The 23,114-nt window shown below is 41.2% G+C and overlaps 1 protein-coding gene and 1 long non-coding RNA gene across 2 annotated transcripts in view; both read right to left on the bottom strand.

Annotated features, from left to right (window-relative positions):
* ETNK1 (ethanolamine kinase 1) overlaps positions 1-12,891 on the bottom strand; it is a 56,204-nt gene extending 43,313 nt beyond the window's left edge. The window contains exon 1 of the mRNA XM_038386258.2: positions 12,541-12,891. Coding sequence (XP_038242186.1) covers positions 12,541-12,696 — 156 coding nt within the window. The 5' untranslated portion in view covers positions 12,697-12,891. The remainder of the gene's footprint in view (positions 1-12,540) is intronic.
* Positions 3,470-9,730, bottom strand: LOC122460640. Its single transcript, XR_006282081.1, has 2 exons — positions 7,145-9,730; positions 3,470-4,354 (listed from the first exon to the last, which is right to left on the bottom strand). It is a non-coding gene; the product is annotated as an uncharacterized LOC122460640 (long non-coding RNA).
* Positions 12,892-23,114: the final 10,223 nt, after the last annotated feature.

Genomic DNA, 23,114 nt, shown 5'->3' with positions numbered 1-23,114 from the left:
TTACTATTCTGAAATTATTACAAGATCCTCCTTTCTGAAGTATATCAAAATGAAGAAGGCAGAATTCCAGCATTCAAGTGTACAAGCTTTAACGTATGGGTCAAAAATCATGCAAGTTGTTCACAGAACAGAAGGTATGTTTGAGACCATGTGTAGTGGATATATTGACTGACTTGTCCCAAAGTCTTCCTGTTAGTATTTTTGGTTTAAATTTTTTTTTATTATTATTAAAGATCTCTCTCCAGTTACTATATGAACAGAAGAGAAAATGACTACACAAAGTTATCAAAACCACAATGTAAACAAGCATTTCTCATTCATACATAATAGTATGTAGAACATTTCAGATAATGTATTTTCCACTGAAGGCATCCGATGAAGTGAGCTGTAGCTCACGAAAGCTTATGCTCAAATAAATTTGTTAGTCTCTAAGGTGCCACAAGTCCTCCTTTTCTTTTTTCAGATAAAAGTGTAATTTTAAAGTTAGTGCCCTATTGATTTTGAAATATCTGCTTCACGTCCTTCACTCCCTCTGGCAAATCAACCACTCATCCTCCAGAAAGGGTAAAGAGAGAAGCAGCTAGGAAAGGGTAAATGGAGTAGTCCATTTAAGTGTAAGTATGGGATCCTGTCAAACAATCTCCAGCGTTCAACGTTAGTTATCCGAAAACAGTTCTTGCAGCACTTCCAAATTCAAGGCCTACTAAATTTCCTGCACTAACATGTCACTGCAACTACCACCACTCATTTGGGTCAGGACCTTTGATAATGCAGCAATCACTGCTTTGTCTACAATGGAAAGTTGCACCAGTGTAATTCTCTTTTTTTCTGGCAGAAACTGATATGAGTTCATATACAAATTGTCTTGTATATAGGTTTATCCCACCGCTTAAACTGAAATACTTAACCCACTTCCAAATTGACTTACATCAGCATGTTTTTGTGGTTTTTTTTTTTTTTTTTTTTTTTTTTTTAAAAAGCACTGACCTGCAAACTACCACTATTGCCTTGTGACAATGTGAAGGGAGCTGAATAGGTAAGCCTGCACTCAGATCACTTGGACACCAATTAATTTTCCCCCAGTAAGATGACTGAAGTAATTAGATAATCAGGATGGCAGGCTGGATGAAATAAAGAGTCAATTAGCGCATCAGCCCAGAAGGATAGACACACAAGAAGGAAATGCAAGGGGAGAGAGGAACAGGGCTAACTGAGCTCAGTCTCAGAAAATTCAGGGAAGGGAGACTTCTGCTCTTCTCTGGTACTGAAAAGAAGGCTAAAAGATACGGAAAGTAGTCTGATGCATGGAGACCGTTTGTGGTGGTGGAGGGAACTCAACTAAATGGCCCTGTGAATGTACAGGTGGAGTCTGTGCAGTTTCTGCATTGCAAGAAGCCAGGAGTGGAAGTGCACCCTGTTACATTCCTCTATCAAGTTTAGACAGTTTTCTGCTTGTAGCAAAAACTAGCTCAGTTGTCTAAGGTTTCTATAAGGTGGATTTGCCAAAATGGGAGGGGTTGTTATTTAATTAAAAAAAGAAAAAGCTATCCTTAGACATTAACAGGGCATGTTATTTGTTCTTTTCCCCAATCTTACCCCACAAGAGTTGCTCAGTCTTTGTCTAGAAGGACCACACTCCTAAGGATGAAAGGGTAGTTCTTTCAATCTTTGTCCCTCTTCAGGCTGCCAAACAAAGGTCCAATAACAACTGGAAGTTTTTTGCCATGTGGATGCTTATATAATAGGAATCTGATTAAGACTACCAATTTAATTCATATTAGAATATAATATTTGACCAATATCATCCAAAACCACACTTCAAAAGGCTCTTCAGGCCTTTTTGCTGTCAGAATAGTGAATGTATGGCTGGAACCTAATCAACAGGGAAAATTTCTTCAATTTTAAGACTGTTTTCTTTTAATTTGTTTAAAAGTTAGTTTAGCCCTTTATAACATTGTTTTTATTTCTGTGATAGGATTGAGCTAGAGGCCTTTGATGCAGACTATACCACCTTGCTCAAAGCCCAAACCTAAAACCTTCAAACCCAACAATGAAATGAAAGAACGAACTCTGATCCTTTTAAACAATCTTCTTCTTTTAGAAGAATTAGTTTCCTAAACCAGATTAGTGAACAAGGTGAAAAATCATTTTTAGCTACTCTTCATGTTCCTCAATTCCATGCAGGTATTTCCTTTTCTTTCCTTTATCCCTGGCAACAGCTCTCGCCAGGGAGCAGGATCTGGGACTTGCCCCACTTCATGCATGCCGTGGCTCCATGCGGCTCCCGGAAGCAGTGGCACGTCACCCCTTCCGGGTAGAGGCTGGAGAGGGGACATGCTGCTGCTTCTGGGAACTGCTTGAGGTAAGCGCTGCCAGAAGCCTGCATCCAACCCCCTCCTGTGCCAGAACCCCCTGCCCCTGCCCCAGCCCTGATCCCCCTCCTGCCCTCTGAACCCATTGGTCCAGCCCAGAGCACCCCCAACCCCTCATCCCCAGCCCAACCCCACAGCCCTCACCCCACAGCTAACCCTGAACTCATTTCTGGACCCACTCCACAGCCTGCACCCCCAGCCGGAGCCCTCACCCTCACCCCCAATTCATGAGCATTCATGGCCAGCCATACAATTTCCATACCAAGATGTGGCCCTTGGGCAAAAAAGTATGCCCACCTGTTCTAGATCCTCTCCTTATATAAGGCATAGATTAACATTAAAGCACAGCTCAAAAAACTAAAAATATGAAGGTGTCAATGGTTCTAGAAGTTATTTTTCCTGATACAGTGATGTAAAAAAAAAAAACAAAACAAAACAAAAAAAAAAAACCCAACACACAACTTGTGAATTTAAGCTACAGTGCAACAAGCCATGTTTTGTCATTTTTATAATACTAAGCCATGTGTGAGTGAACCACCAGTGCACAGGGCCGAAGTCCTTGTAAAATATAATACACCCAAGGTACACAGTAATGGTCTAGGAATGTACACCCTGATGTGGCTGTTTACTTTACTGAGACTACATGACATGTGTACAGTTGCTGCTCCATCTGGTCATATTATGCAGTTTTTTAATTAAGGTATTCAAGCACTGTCAGCTGATCAGTATATGCCAACTCAGCCTGAAAGAGATCATCTGTTGCATAAACAAGATGCTACCATGGGTGTGTCATTTAGAGCACACCTTCCGTCACCAGTGCTTCATGAAAAAACGCTCTATTTAGAGATGATTGACATGTTTTCTATTTTCTTCTCCATTTTTCTTCAGTCATCTTTATCAAAAGTATTTGAAGGCAGCCATCAATGTGAAATTTAAGTTCCTGAAGCAAGTCACAGTCCTTCTGTGAACAATATCAAATTCTTCCACAGCAACTAACTGTGCTGCCAAGAAGAGATTATGACTAGGGATTCTAGAAAATCAGTTTGCAGTGGAAAAAACATGGCATGTGTGTTTTTACAAAGAATCTTTGGTTTTTATTTTTGTGAAAAAATAAAAACATTAGGGCTGCCAATAATCTCAGTTAATGCATGCAAGCAACCCAAAACAAATTAACTAGATTAAAAACAGTCACAATTAATTGCACTGTTAAACAATAGAATCATTTAAGTTAGACAAATATTTTGATGTTTTTCTAAGTTTTCAAATATATTGATTTCAATTACAATACAGAATACAATGTGTACAGTGCTCACTTTATTTTATTTTTTATTACAAACATTTGCACTGTAAAAAAGATAAAAGGAATAGTATTTTTTAAAATCACTCCTAAAGACCATGTCACTGAGTTTGGTGCGGTCAAATTTCATGTTGATGGTAATATGCTGTTCTGTAGACTATGTTTGAAGGCAGACAACTGTAGAACACATGGAAAGCACTAAACTGAATGAAAACTAACGAAAACAAGGAGGCTAAAACAGCATGGCCATCGATAACAGCAAAAAAAACAAACAATGTACTGAGTCTGGATCATTCTATAATTTTATTATAATGACTGATGGCACTGGCAGGCTTTGAACTTCCTTAAAATTGTAAATATATCAATAAAACATTGTGTTCAACTGATATCAGTATATATATTGTGGACCTAAGGAAACTAAAATTCAACGTTCATTTTAAGTGTGGAAAACATGGATTTTATGCTTTATAAGAGAAAATTCAGGGGAGGGGGTTAAATCACAAAAAAATAGGATCCCTGATTATGACTTCAGGCGATGGACACACAGATGAACACTTAGCCTACAATAATTTGTTCTCATAAAAATGTCCTTAATAGTAATAAAATGGAAAATAGGATGCATTAGTAGAAATGTTGCTATTTAGAGTTTACATTTCCAGGAGACATCAGCAGGTCTTCAAGTGCACTGCAAGTGACAGACCAAAAAATATACCAACAATGAAGACAAACATGTTTAATATCATATTGCAAGCTGTTTTAAAATGTTTTAGTATTTCATTGATACACTTGTGAAAAATTAAAATTTAAAAAGCCTTTAATAATATATACACACATATTTTTACACTATATTTACAGGCTGTCAAACAATTAAAAAAATTGATTGTGATTAATCGCATTGTTTAACAATCAGAATACCATTTATTTAAATATTTTAGATGTTTTCTACATTTTCAAACAATGATTTCAGTTACAACACAGAATACAAAGTGTATAGTGGTCACTTTTATTTTTAAATTACAAGTATTTGCACGGTAAAAAAAAGAAATAGTATATTTCAATCACCTAATACAAGTACTGTAGTGCATCTCTTTATCATGAAAGTTGAACTTACAAATGCAGAATTATGTACAAAAAACTGCACTCAAACAAAACAAGATAAAACTTCAGTGCTACAAGTCCACTCAGTCCTACTTCTTGTTCAGCCAATCGCTAAAACAAACAAGTTTGTTTACCTTTGCAGGAGATAATGCAGCCGCTTCTTGTTTACAATGTCACCTGAAAGTGACAACAGGCATTCTCATGGCACTGTTGTAGCTGGTATCGTAAGATACTTTGTGCCAGATGCTATTTATTCATATGTCCCTTCATTCTTCAACCACCATTCCTGAGGACATGCATCCATGTGATGACGGGTTCTACTCAATAACAATCCAAAGCAATGCAGACCGACACATGTTCATTTTCATTATCTGCGTAAGATTGCCACAGCAGAGGTGGATTTCTTTTTGGTGGTTTGGGTTCTGTAGTGTGCTCTTTCAAGACTTCTGAAAGCATGCTCCTCCCCTCATCCCTCAGATTTTGGAATGCACTTCATTCAGATTGTTAAATCTTGTCTTGAGTGCTGTAGCTATCTTTAGAAATCTCACATTGATACATTCTTTGGTTTTGTCAAATCTACAGTTGAAAGTGTTCCTTAAATGAACATGTGCTGGGTCACCATCAGAGACTGCTATAAACATGGAATATATGGCAGAAATGGGTAAAACAAAGCAGGGGACATACAATTCTCCCCTAAGGTGTTCAGTCACAAATTTAATTAGCACTTTTTTTTTTTTTAAACAGGCATCATCAGCATGGAAGCATGTCCTCTGGAATGGTGACCAAAGCATGAATGGGCAAAAGAATGTTTAGCATATCTGGCACGTAAATACCTTACAATGCTGGCTACAAACGCGCAATATAAATGCGTGTTGTCATTTTCTGGTGACACTGTAAATAAGAAGAGGGCAGCATTATCTCCTGTAATGTAAACAAACTTATTTGTCTAGTGATTGGGCTGAACAAGAAGTAGGACAGAGTGGACTACTTGTAGGCGCTAAAGTTTTACATTATTTTGTTTTTTGAATGCAGTTATGTAACAAAAAACAGAACAAAAATCTACTGTTGTAAATTGCACTTTCACAACAATATTGCACTACAGTACTTGTATGAGGGAAGTGAAAATACCATTTCTTTTGTTTATCATTTTTACAGTGCAAATATTTGTAATAAAAATATACTTTGATTTCAATTACAACACAGAATACAATATATATGAAAATGTACAAAAAATCCAAACTATTTAATAAATTTCAATTGGTATTCTATTATTAAACAGTGTGATTAAAAAAATCATGATTAATTTTTTCAATCCCGATTAATTTTTGAGTTAATCGTGTGAATTAACTGATTCATCGACAGCCCTAATACACACACACACACACGCAGCACACTTTGCTGTCCCCATTCTACTTTTAAACTTCAGAATAAGCCTGTTTAAAAGAGGAAAGTTCAAAATAGTTTAGCCACAAGCAAACACTTAAAATCTGAAGCCAGACAATAACCATAACATGCACCAGGAAAGCTTCAGAACAGAAAAGGAACACAGATGAAGACAATCAAGGAAGTAGTGATCCAAATCAAGAAAAACAATCAAGCCCATGGATGAGGGAAGAGAACAAGGAGAACAGAAGTACCGGTAGCATGGGGTATAAATAGAAATTAAAAGTTATTTCAACAACAAAATAGGAAGTTACTAGCAGAGTCTGGCTTAGGTGGTTGTACTTGATACATACAATACAAGAATTACATTCTTGTGCATACTGTTCAAGCTTAAAAAAGCAAGATACTGATGAATGCTAGTAATCAAACATGGGGTGGGGGGGAAGGTAGCTCTGCCAAAGTAAGTGACAGATCCCTAAATCTGGAAGAGATCTAAGACAGGTGCTTTCAGAAGATCTAAGGAAAGTGCTGATGACTTCCTGATACAAGCACTTAGGGCCTTAGCTAGGTGTATCAGGTATCATGTAAATCTAAACAAAAAAAGTGTGTAAATAAATTCATCATTTTGGTTTACATTAATTAATGTTTGATGTTAGAGGGTACAGAAGATAAGAGGCTTTCATTGACATCCTCTCCACCCTATGCTGGAGACATTGGGGACACTGCACTGAAATAGAGAAATGGTGGATAGATACAGGGAGAGCTACCCTCTGCCCCAGAATGTTACTGAGTGGTGGTACCAATAATCAATAATATCAATAAATCATGTAAGGCATCCCTCGTTATGAAACAATCCAATACTATGGCACATGTCTTTGACAAAGTGCATTAGGGGGATTTTGAGTTGGCATTTGTCAGAAGATACAGTGGAATTTCCATATTGGAAGAGGATCCATGATCCATCCTGAACGAAGAGGTAATCAGTCTCCTGTACCTATTGATCCTTGGTCTCTGTCAAGATTGGCAACAGGATTCCATTGAATTCAATTTTCAAAGACACTGGGAAAGCAGATGAGATTACCATCATATATAGGCCACCAAAAACCAATGACAAAGGTTTTCTCATTACTAATAAGGGAGTGACCAAACATCTGAAGACGTTAAAGACTTAAAAGGAAAGTGGGCAAGATTCACTCACTCACACATGACACAATGCACCAAGTCTAGGAGGTCAAAGTTAACAGTCGACAAGTGGAACTTCAGTTTCCTTATAAGTCATTATCAAATTATCATCTTTTAGAAACAGTCTGTAGTTTCATCCTTAATACTGACTGCAGCCACTAACTTCTGAATGAACAAGGAAGACCAAAAATCTGCTGTAGACCAGTAGAACAGAAGAGAATTTGGCCTCACGTAGCTACATTTTAATGACATTGCTTTGGATTATGGTAACCAAGGCCAATGAAACAGACAAAGAGCAGTCTTAAGTATTTGGAGGTAAAAAACAGAAACAGTTCTATATTGCTCCTAGCTTTTTCCCAGGGCCACTCTTCTTGTCAGATTTAACACAGCAACTACATGAGAAAAATCTTTACGTAGAAGAGGACTTTTGTCTTTCCACACAACTGCTGGCACAAAGAGGCAGTTTGATCATTTACTTTGGAATTCTTCCCTGTGTGTGGACAGGGACACAATAAGCAATACAGAGTGATTATTTCCTTATTTCAGAACCAATTCTGTATTATGCAATACTTATCACTAGGCTTTCCGATTAATTAAGCAATCATTCTGAAGCATTACAGTAAATGCTATAAATGGCTAAAAGCTAGTGGTTCTCAACTGGGGGTCGTGAGGTTATTACAGGGGGAAGGGAGGTTCGGTGTGCTGTCAGCCTCCACCCCAAACCCCACTTCACCTCCAGCATTTATACTAGTGTTAAGTATTTTTTAAAAGTGTTTTTAATTTATAAGGGGGGTTGCGCTCAGAGGCTAGCTGTGTGAAAGGGGTCACTAGTACAAAAGTTTGAGAACCACTGGGTTAAGGATTTTCCTCCTTTGCCCAAATGTTAAGCTAACAATTATATTTAGAAAATATAATTTTAAATGGACACACTTAAATATATTATAATACAACTTATTACAAATCTTAAATGAAGGAACGATTAAGCAGCATACTATTCTAAAATGCAAGGCAATTGGAAGACACACTAAGTAACTGGAATGGTTTTGCCCACTTCACATTATGTTCTTGCAAGTAAAAGTTAGTAATTCACTAAGTTAAACTTTGGACTTTTAACCCTTCCAACACCTATGCTGACAGCATGAATATAAAGAGCAAAGGTGGCTGCTAGATGTAGAGTTCAATTATGAGGAAACCCACACTACTGACTAGTTCTGTCCACACCTCAGCAAGTTCCTAGGCTACTCTGCCACAGCCCTACTGCACTTCAGACTCGTCAAACCTCATTCCACTGAATATATTCTCCAGCTTTTATTTCTTGCTAGATGTGTGGTCCTTCTCTCTCTTCTGTCCCAGGAAAGCCACTGCAGACTTTCTCTGCAAAATCGGTTTTGCTCTAGCACCCCACTGCACTGATCTTTGAAGCGGAAGTTTGTGTATGCACATTCGGCTTCTACTTTTACTTGTGTGCAACATTTAAAATATACTAGACAGCAAAAGAAAATGGTGACTGAAGGATCTTCACTATGAATAAAGTTTTTTAGTGCTCAAAGGCACTGAAGAACAAAATGACAAAATCTGCATACTATTTTAAGACCAGAACTTTTCTACTGGCTGAAAAAATAATTTCCATTAGTTCCTAGAGCAATTTTTCTAGATTTGTCTAAATATATATTATTACGTTAGTTATAGAGGTCCATGCTCAAAAGAACCAGCATCAGTCTTCAGGGGTTTCATTTTGTGAACTCACATTTTGGAACAGAGCCAGAATTATGAATGTGATGTTTCCACTGCTAGAAACAGCACTAAAATGTTACCAAGAAAAGGGTCAAACCCTTAAGCAATAAGGTTTCAGTTCATATACTTGTTCTCCTGTGTAAGAAAACACATACATGAAACTGAAATGTGGAAAGGCAACTGGACTTGATTGGTGTGTCTAATTATTATTACTTTGGCAAAGAAATATAGAAGTGGCTGCTTGTCTTCTTTAATTCTTGCATGGAGACAATGCAGATACTCAGGCTGTGGAGCAGACAAGTGGCTGCACTACTTAAATCACATAAAACCTTAACTCTGCAAAGAGCTGAGCACACCCAACATCCATACATTGCTCAACCTACAAGCCATATGAGAGAACTATAATGGGTAGAATAGCACCAATAGTGGAAGGGTAGCTGACTGATGACCAAGCTGGTTTCTCCCTAAGATATTCATGCTATGGCAAAGTGGCAAACCTAGCTCAATACATCTAAAATGTTTAGAATCTTGTTGATCTCTCAGCTGCTGATGAATCTACTGAAATTGTCAAGAACTCTGATAAATAGCAAGATGATTCAGGTTCATCTTCTCCCGCTTGAGGATGGACAGTTTTGGTTGAGGTGGGTGGTCAAAGAAGTCAACAGCATGCTCACCGGAATGGATTGCCCCTGGTTCTATCATCCTTGCTGTTTAATGTTTACACAGAATTCCCTCCACATGCGAAGATTCATTTACGCAGATCTCTGTATCATCACGCAATCAGAAAGATTTTAAGGACACTGAGCGCATTCTAATTGGCTCTCCGTGTGTACTTGGAAAATATCATCACACATGGTCCTGAATGCCAATCTTAGCAACGCTCCAAGTGTGCACCTTTCACATGAAAAACCCTCAGGCCATGCAAAAACTTCAGATATCAAGGGATGGAACAATCCCTGCGCACTATGAGTATCTGGTGTACCTTGGGGGTACCTCAGACTGAATGCTGACACTCAGAGCATCAAGAAGCTAAAGGAAAAAGTGCAATTCCAGGAGTTGTGTACTGCATAAACTAGCCAATAAAAAAAGAGGAGCTGACCCCCCAAAAAGTCTGAGCATCCAGTCTCACCCTGTGTTACTCAACTGCAGAGTACTGTGCCCAGTATGGTCATGCCTCAGCCCATACATACAAATTGATACTGACTCAATCGATCCTGTAGGGATCATCACAGGGACTTTGAAAGACTCCCACACGGTTGCTATGCTGCCTCGAGGGAACTGCAGCACCATCAGTGAGGCGGGATGCCTTCAGTAAAAAGGAATCGAGACAAAATAAGTGCATTGATCTAAGCAATCCACTGTATGGACACATTCTCACCCCCAGAGGCTGAAATCCAGAAAGATCTTTGCCTCTGAAAATCTCTTACCCCAAAATACCACTGTGGAAAGTTACAGCGTACAAACTTGAAGGGAAATATTATCTTGGAGAACTTGGTTCCTTTAGAACTCCTCACCTCCCCCCAGGCAATGACTTGTACGACACCACTGGTGTACTCTAAACTGATGAGAGAGCTGGTGGTGGCAAAGACTGGTCCACAATATGACCAACTGGAGCTGGGGAATGGCCCCAAATGTGAATGTGGACGCCTTGGCAAACACTTAAACATTGCCTGACGCACTGCCCCCCAACATCCTGTACTCCTGAGGATAAGCATTTGAATTAAGTGATACCATCATGTCTTGGCTGAAGTTTTGGAAGCAACAAGCTATGATGATGATTGTTGGCAAGAACAAAAATATCCAACAGAATATTTTTCTTAAGATTCAACCAAAAAACAACAAAAGCAAAATAAGGAACTGTAACAATTTTCTCCTTCCATTCTTAAAAGCTGGGAGTTGTTTCTTGCACAACTGACCAAAACATATTGCACTGCACAAGGATTTAATGAAACGGAAAGGGTTCTTTAAATCTTTTAAAATTGCCCATGCGGATCTCCCACTCCTGGAATAACAATGCTATGTTGTTGTGAGTGCATTTATCCAAGGAAGCAATAACCTAGAACCACCACTGTACTATTTATTAACTAAATATTCTTTAAGCAAAAACTAACTTTGAAATTGCCTGCACCTCACTATATTTATTTTCAACAAGTATGTGTGTTATACATTGATCTTAAATTTACCACTGATACTATCTGATATAATGCATGTTTACCAAATCTATTCCTTCTTGGATAATTTAAAATTTATTTCAGTGAATTAAGATCCCTTGCTACAGAGCAGTCAGCTTTTACTGAGATTTATTCTTGCATCTGTTCTTTTTTTTTTTTTTTTTTGGAGAGTGTCACTAAAATTAAGACGACATTTCACACATTAACAACATTTGGAAACTACGATTTGAAAATTGTGCATCATAAATGCAGTAATATATTCAGGCTGCAACTAGTAACCACAGAGGCAGAAGAGAGTAAAAACAATCTCCAGTAAACTCCTGAGGCTAGATTAAGTATATTCTAGCAGCTTAAGCTTCAGCAAGATTAGCTGGCCCCAGACAAACTGATTCGTCACACCTACGAGCAAAGGCCATCTAACATCAACAGGCAAATAATGCATTTTTTGAACCCAGAATTAGGAAAGAGGCTAGGTGGGCTCAATTAGTAACTGAGTTTAATTACATCAAATAGGGACGATACCCATCCACTTATCAAAAGGGTGAGACAACCAGTTTTGAGGCAAAACACAGACACCTTTCAGTATCAGTCTAACCTGCGGTTTATTCTGAAGTGTACTGAAACTGAAAGCCCGTGAAGGGAGATATAGTTGGCAAATGGTGGCGTTCGCTACATTCTGCCTGCGGCTCAGCGATGGAGGAGGGTGTCTTGGGCCCTGGCTGATCAGCACCAGGCTGCAGATAAGCAGCCGCCTCCTTACCCCCCTGCGTGGCCCCGAGGCGCTGGCACTCGCTCACCCACGCCCCAAGCTGGCCAGGGCAGAGGGAGCCAGCGGGAGGCTCTGCACAGAACGAGCGTTGCAGGCCGGGGCCCTTCCCAACAGGGCCCCTCCTTTACTCAAGCCCCGCACGCCGGATGGGCCTTTTAAAACGCGACGCCTGGAAGACGGTCTCAAGGGGGAGAAAGCAGCAAAACGCAACAAAAAAACCCCCCACAACCCTCTGCCAGGAAACGGGCATATGGGGGCGGGGAGCTGACTGGGGGGAGGAGCTGGGGGCTAATTTCAGGGGAGGCTCTGGGAGGCCTGGGGCTAATTTTGAGGGGGAGAAGCTGGGGGCTAATGGGGGGAGGGGGAGAAGCTGGGGCGCTAGGAACTGAGGGGGGGGCCAGGAAGGGGTCAGCGCTGCACCCACACGGCCGGGCTCCCCGGTAAACAGGACTCGGCCCCAGGCCCGGTATAAGGGGGGGGATGCCCCGCGCCCCCAATGGCCGCCCAGCCTCGGACCGGGCCCCCGGCCGCTACCTGCAGCGTCACATCCTCGGGGCTCCAGTGGGGCCGCAGGCGACGCAGCAGCTGCAGGGCTCCGTCGCGGCAGCCGGGCCCATCCACGTCGCTCAGGGCGATGTCCAGCTTGGGCACCTCGGGGGAGCCGGGCGGCACGTGGATGTAGTTGGCCATGGCGGGCGGCGCTGGGTCCGGCGGCGGCGTCTCGTGACTCTGAGCTGCGAAACCTGCCACTGGGGCGGCGGCGGCGGCGGCTGTTACTGGCGGGGGAAATTTCCACTTTGGTCCCGATACAGCCGCGGCGGCTGCGGCTCCGCCTCCCCCGGCTCCCTCTACGGCGCGGGGCAGCCTGGGAAAGTGGTGGGCGGGGTCGGCTCCCCGGGCGGCAGCGGCCCCCTCTTGCCCCGCCCGGGCCGCACGCAGCGCTTCCCGCCCGACCCTGCCGCCCAGAGCCATGGCCCGGCGGCTCCTCCATCTCCCTGGCTGCATCTTCGCTTCCCCACTCCCTCCTCCTCCCGCATCTCCCTGGCTTCTTCCCTTCCCCACTCCCCCCATTCTCCTCCCCCCATCTCCCCGGCTGCGTCTTCGCTTCCCCACTCCCCCCATTCTCCTCTCTCCCCATCCCTGGCTGCATCTTCGCTTCCCCACTCCCTCCTCCTCCCGCATCTCCCTGGCTGCATCTTCCCTTCCCCACTCCCCCCATCTCCCTGGCTGCGTCTTTCCTTCCCCACTCCCCCCATCTCCCTGGCTGCATCTTCCCTTCCCCACTCCCCCCATTCTCTCCTCCCCCATCTCCCTGGCTGCATCTTCGCTTCCCCACTCCCTCCTCCTCTCCCGCATCCCTGGCTGCGTCTTTCCTTCCCCACTCCCCCATCTCCCTGGCTGCATCTTCCCTTCCCCACTCCCCCCCTTCTCCTCCTCTCCCTGGCTGCATCTTCCCTTCCCCACTCCCCTCTCCCCACCTCCCTGGCTGCATCTTCCCTTCCCCACTCCCCTCCTCTCCCCACCTCCCTGCTGCATCTTCCCTTCCCCACTCCCCTCCTCTCCCCACCTCCCTGGCTGCATCTTCCCTTCCCCATTCTCCTCCTCTCCCCACCTCCCTGGCTGCATCTTCCCTTCCCCACCCCCCCATTCTCCTCCTCTCCCCACCTCCCTGGCTGCATCTTCGCTTCCCCACTCCCCCCCATTCTCCTCCTCTCCACCTCCCTGGCTGCATCTTCCCTTCCCCACTCCCCCCCATTCTCCTCCTCTCCCCACCTCCCTGGCTGCATCTTCCCTTCCCTACCCTCATTACTCTTCCCCTCCCCATCTCCCTGGCTGCATTCTTTCTCTGTACCTTCCCTCCCTGGCTGCATTTCTCTTTTCCCTCTCCCTTAACTTTCTGGCTGGGTTTACTCTCTGCTGCCCCCAGGGAAAAAAATTTGTGGTGTTCTTTAATGAATAACCCACCTAGGTAACATCCCTCTTTACACCTGCCTAAATCCATATGAAGCATCCAAGGAAATGATTAATGAAAGCAGTTCATTATCTTATGGAAAAATCTAATGCAAAAGATTAACCCTAAGGTATAAGTCACCTTGCCTTTCACTTCTTAGTTCAGCTATGCTTAATGTGAGGTAATTTACAACAGAAATGAGACCACCATATCTGTGTGGAGCAAAGGTAAATTTGTGGTTAAAGGAGGGACATTTGACACCTTAGTTTACTTTGCTGTTGTCCTTTTGCATTGTGTTCCTTTTTTCCTCTAACGTATGTGTCATTTTTCAAACTTTTTTTTCCCTGAATATTTATTTTCCTAACCAACTTTTCTCCCCTCGCCCTTTCCTCTTTCTGTAGTTTCAACTGTAACTATGTGCAATAGCATTTACAGACTGAGGTCTAGATCCTCATCAGTTTGTAGGCTCCTAGCCTCCATTGGTTTCAGTGGAAGTTAGGAGCATAAATACTTTTGAGGATCTGGGCCTTAGCCAACCCTAAAAGCCTCTTCCAGAGAATCTACCCAGATTTAAACATCAGCCTAATAATCACCCTACCTTTCTTTAAGTAACATGGAGGAGTTATGCAATATGAACCTTGGTTTACAAGTTAATTTGAGTTCATTCCATGCCTTTAGGGGTTGGAGTGCACATTTTCAAAGCCAGACTCTCTACCACAACTTGACTCTTTCCCAAGTTAGAAAAAGATGCTTTTGGAACCGCTAATCCTGTTTTCCAGCTGACTCTAATGTTATCCTGTAAGGTTCACCATAAACAGCAGTCTGCATAAACATCAGAATTAATTATATAGAGAACATACATAAAAATTGATCAGTTTCCCAGTTCTTGTTACTATTGTAAAGGCATGGACTATTGCAATGCACCATCTTGCAGCTCAAGGCAATTTTCCCTAATTGAGGTAGCAGTAGGTTCACTTTAACAGGCCAGGGCAAAGAGAAGCCAACATATACTAACAACATAGCATGTCCTATTTTAATAAAATTTCAGGACAGGAACAATTACAACACACAGTTCAGAAGGTCCTCACCTCTGGACCTTCCATTACCTAAAATTCACAAACAATGTCTCTGAGTCTAATTAGGCTACTCTGAAGCCAAAGAGAAACCACCACCCACTGTAGCTTACATGGGTTCTATTCCCTTCTGTCTTGCTCAGCTTCCTGATCCTGTATAAATACCCAGCCCTAGGATGAGGCATGGCCTCCTTGATTACACCCTAGGCTGTCCTTGCTGTAGGATGGCTGAAGCTACTTGAAAAAGTTCACAATTTTATTATAAAGCATGTTTATTACAGCAGTGACTAAGAATCACAAAGACTAGGGCCCTGTTGTGCTAGGCAGTATACAAACACAGACTAGTACAGTCCCCATTGACAGACTCAAGGTACATGCTTTTAATCATGCTGGACCCTAAACCTGGAACCTCCTTGTCAACCAATACGTGATTTCTCCATCCTCTTTCAAATCCTCTTCTTAAATCTTGCCTCTTTTCTTCTCATCGAAACTTTGTAATCTCCCTTCACCTGAAGTTTTGTTCTTACTTTTCTCTAGAGTTTGTATTGTGTTTATATTGTAAGCACTCTGGGGCAAGGAATATATTTGTCTATACAAAACATCATATAAACTAAATAGGCATCTGCTGTGTTTCAACGGAAAACTCAGTGTGTGTGATTTAATGTTATTTGTATAAACGTCTTATTCCACTTAATTGCCTATTTTCCATAAAGTCCCGATCATACATTGAGATCTTTTCAGGGTTGCAGTGGTAGTAACTAGATAGATATGGGCCTGAATCAAAATCCTAAATCCTAACACTTCCAAAGTTTGAGTAATTGATAATCCATACCAAAATGTCATAGTTTGATTACTGCTAGAAATTCTGGCCTGCCCTTTTGGTTACTTCTAAATACATCCACTCACACCTTGATTTTTTGAAAAATGTTTCCTGCTCTTCTCCATTCCAATGTTTTTTTCATTTCCCCATTTTCTCCATTATTCCTCCCCATCATTTCTCTTCAGTTTCTCCTCTTTTTCTTTATATCTATTTTCTAAACTCAAAACTGGCTTTAAATTTATGCTCTAAGAAAAACTTTTTCTTCTAAATGACATCAGAACAGCTTTAAACATGTTTGAAAAATCTCATCATTCACACCACGAAGTCTCATCTGGAAAAGATGGTTGCATGAAGTCATAGCACTTGTTCACAGGCATGCAGTACGTTACCCTCTTCCTCTGCTCAAGCAGATTGATAAGGTGACAAAATAAAAGTTGTTGCAGGGCTCAAGAGCAGCATGACATTCCCATATAGAGAGCAAATGTCAAAGGCTGAACGCACCAGCTTGCTTACACGAGTTGTTAGTTTCAACAAGAGGGTTCATTCTAAATCAGGGGTCTGGTCCTGCAAACTCTGGGCCTGGCTTGCTATCATAAATAGCCCCAAATTCAGTTGTTGATTATGAATAGTCTCATTGACTTTGCAAAGTCTCACTGACTTCTCCAAAGTTGATTGTGAGGATACTTTAAGAAGAGATACTGTGGAAGACAGCATGAGGGCTCAATTTGTTTGGGAGGTAGGGGAATTGAGCTTCTTCTTGTTAAATATTTACCAGCTAATCCCTTGTTTTCTAGGTTGTATTAGACGAAAGAACTAAGAAGCTTATATATAAGCATAAAGCCAACTCCTACACTACCTGATTTTTGCTTGGGGTACTCCTCAGTGTTTGGGGTACTCCTCAGTGTTAAATCAGTTAAACAAAAGTTGTGGTTTGGCCCTTAAAAACCCATTTTGTGTGCTGTGTGTATATATTCTCTGCATGTCCACCGGGAAGGAATTTTCCTCCAGGGCAGATTGGAGAGGCCCTGGAGGTTTTTCGCCTTCCTCTGTAGCATGGGGCATGGGTGACTTGAGGGAGGCTTCTCTGCTCCTTGAAGTCTTTAAACCACGATTTGAGGACTTCAATAGCTCAGACATAGGTGAGGTTTTTCGTAGGAGTGCGTGGGTGAGATTCTGTGGCCTGCGCTGTGCAGGAGGTCAGACTAGATGATCAGAATGGTCCCTTCTGACCTTAGTATCTATGAATCTATGAATTTACAGGAAACATTTCCCACAAAACTGGGTATCTGTCTTAAAACTTCCAAGGGCAATTTCTTTTGTTTTTTAGCCTAATCCCAATGGCCACTACTATACTCTCCAACCTGTGAAATCTATAAATAAGGACATCTGAGGAAAAAGTAATGGCATCCACTGAACTTCACTAGATACCATGAATATTTAAAGATCAATTAATTACCAAAATCATGTTATCCCATCATACCATCTCCTCCATAAACTTATCAAGTTTAATCTTAAAGCCAGATAGATCTTTTGCCCCCACTGCTTCCCTTGGACTATTCCAAAACTTCACTCCACTGATGGTTAGAAACCTTCATCTAATTTCAAGTCTAAACTCTTGGTGGCCAGTTTATATCCATTTGTTCTTGTGTCCACGTTGGTACTGAGCTTAAATAATTCCTCTCCCTCTTTGGTATTTATCCCTCTGATATTTATAGAGATCATCATATCTTCCCTCAACCTTCTTTTAATTAGGCTAAACAAGCCAAGCTCCTTGAGTCTCCTTTCATAAGACAAGTTTTCCATTTCTCGGATCATCCTAGTAGCCCTTCTCTGTACCTGTTCCAGTTTCAATTCGTCCTTCTTAAACATGGGAGACCAGAACTGCACACAGTATTCCAGGTGAGGTCTCACCAGTGCCTTGTATAATGGTACTAAAACCTTTATCCCTACTGGAAATACCTCTCCTGATTCATCGCAAGACCGCATTAGCTTTTTTCACAGCCATATCACATTGGCAGCTCATAGTCATCCTATGATCAACCAATACTCCAAGGTCCTTCTCCTCTTCCGTTACTTCTAATTGATGCGTCCCCAATTTATAACTAAAATTCTTGTTATTAATCCCTAAATGCATAACCTTACACTTCTCACTATTAAATTTCATCCTATTGCTATTACTCCAGTTTACAAGGTCATCCAGATCCTCCTGTATGATATCCTGGTCTTCTCTAAATTGGCAATACCTCCCAGCTTTGTATCATCTGCAAACTTTATTAGCACACTCCCACCTTTTGTACCGAGGTCAGTAATAAAAAGATTAAATAAGATTGGTCCCAAAACTGATCCCTGAGGAACTCCACTGGTAACCTCCCTCCAGCCTGACAGTTCACTTTTCAGTAGGACCCATTGTAGTTTCCCCTTTAACCAATTCCTTATCCACCTTTCAATGTTCATATTGATCCCCATCTTTTCCAATTTAACATAATTCCCAATGTGGCACAGTATCAAACGCCTTACTGAAATCTAGGTAAATTAGATCCACTGCATTTCCTTTGTCTAAAAAATCTGTTACTTTCTCAAAGAAGGAGATCAGGTTGGTTTGGCACGATCTACCTTTTGTAAAATCATGTTGTATTTTGTCCCATTTACCATTGTCTTCAATGTCCTTAACTACTTTCTCCTTCAAAATTTTTTCCAAGACCTTGCATACTACAGGTGTCAAACTAACAGGCCTGTAGTTACCCGGATCACTTTTTTTCCTTTCTTAAAAATAGGAACTATGTTAGCAATTCTCCAATCATACAGTACAACTCCTGAGTTTATAGATTCATTAAAATTCTTGCTAATGGGCTTGCAATTTCGGGTGCCAATTCCTTTAATATTCTTGGACGAAGATTATCTAGGCCCCCCGATTTAGTCCCATTAAACTGTTTGAGTTTTGCTTCTACCTCAGATATGGTAATATCTACCTCCATATCCTCATTCCCATTTGTCATGCTACCATTATTCCTAAGATCCTCTTTAGCCTTATTAAAGACTGAGGCAAGTATTTGTTTAGATATTGGGCCATGCCTAGATTATCCTTAACCTCCACTCCATCCTCAGTGTTTAGCGGTCCCACTTCTTTCTTTGTTTCTTCTTATTTATATGGCTATAGAACCTTTACTATTGGTTTTAATTCCCTTTGCAAGGTCCAACTCTACTTGACTTTTAGCCTGTCTCACTTTATCCCTACATGTTCTGAACTCAATAAGGTAGCTTTCCTTGCTGATCCCTCCATCTTCCACCCTGTATGCTTTCTGCTTTTTCTTAATCACCTCTCTGAGATGCTTGCTCATCCAGTTTGGTCTACAACTCCTACCTATGAATTTTTTCCCTTTCTTGAGATGCAGGCTTCCGTTAGCTTCTGCAGCTTTGATTTAAAGTAATCCCAGGCCTCCTCTACCTTTAGATCCATTTCTTCAGTCCAATCCACTACCCTAACTAATTTCCTTAATTTTTGAAAGTCAGCCCTTTTGAAATCAAAAACCCTAGTTGCAGATTTATTTTTGTTAATCCTTCCATTCAGTTTGAACTGAATTAGCTCATGATCACTTGAACCAAGATTATCCCCTACAACCATTTCTTCTATGAGGTCTTCAACTCACCAAAATCAAATCTAAAATGGCATCCCCTCTAGTTGGTTCAGCAACTACTTGATGAAGGAATCCATCAGCTATCGCATCTAGGAAAATCTGAGCCCTATTATTATTACTAGCACTTGTCCTCCAGTCTATATCTGGGAAGTTAAAGTCTCCCATGATCACGTAGTTTCCATTAGTATTTACTTTATTAAAAACATTAAAAGGGCTCTATCCATATCCAAATTAGATCCCGGCAGTCTATTGTACACCCCAAGCACTATAGGGAGGGCTCTACTAGTTTTCTTCCCAATGTAATTTTTGCCCAGACGGACTCTGTCTTATCCAGTCCATCGCTTCTTATTTCTTTACATTCTACCTCATCATTGATATACAATGCTACTCCACCACCTTTGCCTTATTTCTGTCTTTCCTTAATGTCGATGTTTTACTGATGTAGCCTCCCTGTCTCTCAAATTTGGGTTCACAAACTGCATCTTGCTGCTTCTTTGGCTGAAATGCTGTCACTTTTCCAAGCTTTTGATATTTATTGCACTAGTTTTTTGGAGGAGAGAATGCAAAAACTGTATCTTGTTTCTGTCTGATGGGCATGAAGGCTAGTTTGAAAAGACATCACTCCTTTTGGATCTTTTAATGGGAGAAAAAAGAATTCACTCTGGTAAAACTAATGTCCATAAACTTAGAATAAATGAAAGGAAAACATTTTTCACCTCTCATAGGCCTGGGGAACACACTGCCCCAGGTGGTTAGTTAAATTCTGTGGCTGGATAGTTTTATGGCTAATAATAACATCTGCAGTTACTGTACACAGCACCTGCCAAGATAAGGATAATTAAATCTCATTCTTTCAGGACATAAACTAATCTCCACAGAAATCATGTGGGAGTTTTTTCTCCCAATTATGTATTAGGTGCAACAGTGTACATGTGCTTAGGTTCATTATAGGTTTTTCACTTTCTTTTGAAGCATCTGGTCCTGAACATTGCTGGTAACAAGTGAATAAATGTGATAGATCTTGTATTTTGGTCTCCTTAGTGGAAACCTTACACCCCCAAAACTTTTGTTAATTTCACAGCAACTAATTCATCTTTGTATATTGTCAGTCATGGAATGTTACTTTATTCTTTCTGAAGTAAGCTCCTTGCTCAAAAAAGGCTTACCCCCCCAGCCTGGCTACAGGCAAATGCAGACCTGTTCTGAAGGTGTAGGGAACTAAGACAGATCCTGTACAATTAAGACAGATCCTGTATTTAAATACACTAGTTTCCCTGGATTTTTTTTATCTTGTAACTCTAATGGTATTACCCCTGATTTACACTGGTATACATGAGAGATGAACTAGGTCCATGGTTTCTAGCTCAAAGCACGTTTGTGTCAACAAATCAGTGCACAGTGCTAGCTAGTTATGTACCTCACAGGGTCTTCACCATTATGGCCGAGGCCACCTTACCCGCCACCTGTGTGTCTGCGCAGGGCCACGTGCCGCCATGAACTGCACAAGCAGCCTGGCCCCAGACACCTTTTCCACAGATCAAAAACCCCAGACATCAGCACTTGTCAAATGGCATCTGGACACACAAGTGGAAACCTGGACTGTCCGGATGAAAACTGGGTAGGTGGCAACCCTTCACTGGCCATAACCAGGGTCGATAAAAAATCAAATTTTTTTAATCAGATTTTTTGATATTTTTTTCCTCAGAAAGCATTTTATCTAAAGATAGTATTAATTAAGATACATTATAGCTCAAAGATATTTCATCATGGAATAGGGAATATAAATTCTAATTCTCTAGTATGAGACAATATATTCATGTAATATTTAAGAAAAGTTTTGTAAATGAGTCCCAAGAGTTCATCGATTAGGGACCCTATTTATGAGGTTCCAGGGGTATCTGTATAGATTATTTAGGTTAATCTTTCTATCTACCACATGGGGCTCAGTCTAGAACAGTGGTTCTCAAACTCGGGGCCAAACCTGCGGACGCAGCAGGTAAACAAACCAGCCCAGCTCGCCAGGGGCTTTCCCTGAACAAGCGGCACCCCTAGTTTGAGAACCACTGGTCTAGAAGATACCATCAGAGATGCTTAGTTTTGCAGTTCTCAAACTGTGGATTTGTGTCTCCAGAGATAACATACTTATTAACAGCAAAAATCTTTTAAAATAGTAAATAATACATAGAGGTGAGAAATAACAGACCTTAACCCTATTGTCCCCCTGCAAATTTGTATACACAGAGTCAATCCCTTATCTCTCTCTAAAAGTGCAACGTTTCAAAAAGTTCAATGAATAGAAGATTGTTGGGGGTGGAATAGATCCGGACAAGGAGAAGAAGTCTGGCAGAGACAGGCAGTAGAAACAAAAGTGAAACTGTTTGGGCAGCATATTCGAGAAGTCTTGAGATCTTTCTGAGTGTAGCCTTCATTGATTTGAGATCTACCATACCATTCTCTCACTAGAAGGGAAAACCTATCATGGCAGCAGGCTGTAAAAGAGACCCTGTTTGGGAATATTTAATAAAGTTTCTTTACCTGTGGGTAAGACAGGCATGTGTGCAAAATGCAAACAGTGCAACAAAGAAATGCAAGGCCTGGTTGCCCGAATGAAACAACATCATGAGAAGTGTTCCTTCTCAGAAGGAAGCTGCGTTGAAGATGATGAAAGGAACATGTCTGAACATGCAAGATCTCCAGGTTGGTAAACTTTTTTATTTCATACTTTTTTAAGGACTGCCTGTCTTCCTTCTTGACTATTCTTGAATTCTCATGTTTGAGCAAAAATATAGTTGTTACTCTATGGTAATATCATTTTAGATGCAGTTGTGATAAAAAATTAACAGCTGAAATAGGCAGATCTTCCTTTTACAATTTCACCTTTAAAGTAGTACTGAGTGTCAGTGAATGCATTGAGTAATACTAAATGAGCAGTATGGTAATAGTAATTAAATAACTGCATTGACTTATTTTGTTTAAGAGAATCCATCCTCAACATAGAGGATTCTGAACACTATTCACCTTCAAGATCACCATCATTTTCTATAGTTTCAGAGTCATCTGCCAATAATAGTGTTTCAGTCATAGATTCATAGATACTAAGGTCAGAAGGGACCACTCTGATCATCTAGTCCGACCTTCTGCACAGCGCAGGCCACAGAATGTCACCCACCACTCCTATGAAAACCTCACCCATGTCTGAGCTATTGAAGTCCTCAAATCATGGTTCAAAACTTCAAGGAGCAGAGAAGCCTCCCTCCAGTCAACCATGCCCCATGCTACAGAGGAAGGCAAAAAAACCTCCAGGGCCTCTCCAATCTGCCCTGGAGGAAACTGCCTCCCGACCCCAAACATGGCAATCAGCCAAACCCTGAGCACATGGGCAAGATCACCAGCCAGATACCCAGGAAAGATTTTCTATAGTAATCAGATCCCATCACTCATCCCATCTCAGGGATTTGGCCTATTTACCCTGAATATTTAAAGATCAATTACTTACCAAAATCCCATTATCCCATCATACCATCTCCTCCATAAACTTATCGAGTAGAATCTTAAAACCAGATAGATCTTTTGCCCCCACTGCTTCCCTTGGAAGGTTATTCCAAAACTTCACTCCTCTGATGGTTAAA

This window comes from Dermochelys coriacea, chromosome 1 (assembly GCF_009764565.3).
Source record: "Dermochelys coriacea isolate rDerCor1 chromosome 1, rDerCor1.pri.v4, whole genome shotgun sequence".
Classification (NCBI taxonomy): domain Eukaryota; kingdom Metazoa; phylum Chordata; order Testudines; family Dermochelyidae; genus Dermochelys; species Dermochelys coriacea.
The sequence above is the reverse complement of the archived record's forward strand: the minus strand, read 5'-3'. Positions and strand labels throughout refer to the sequence as shown.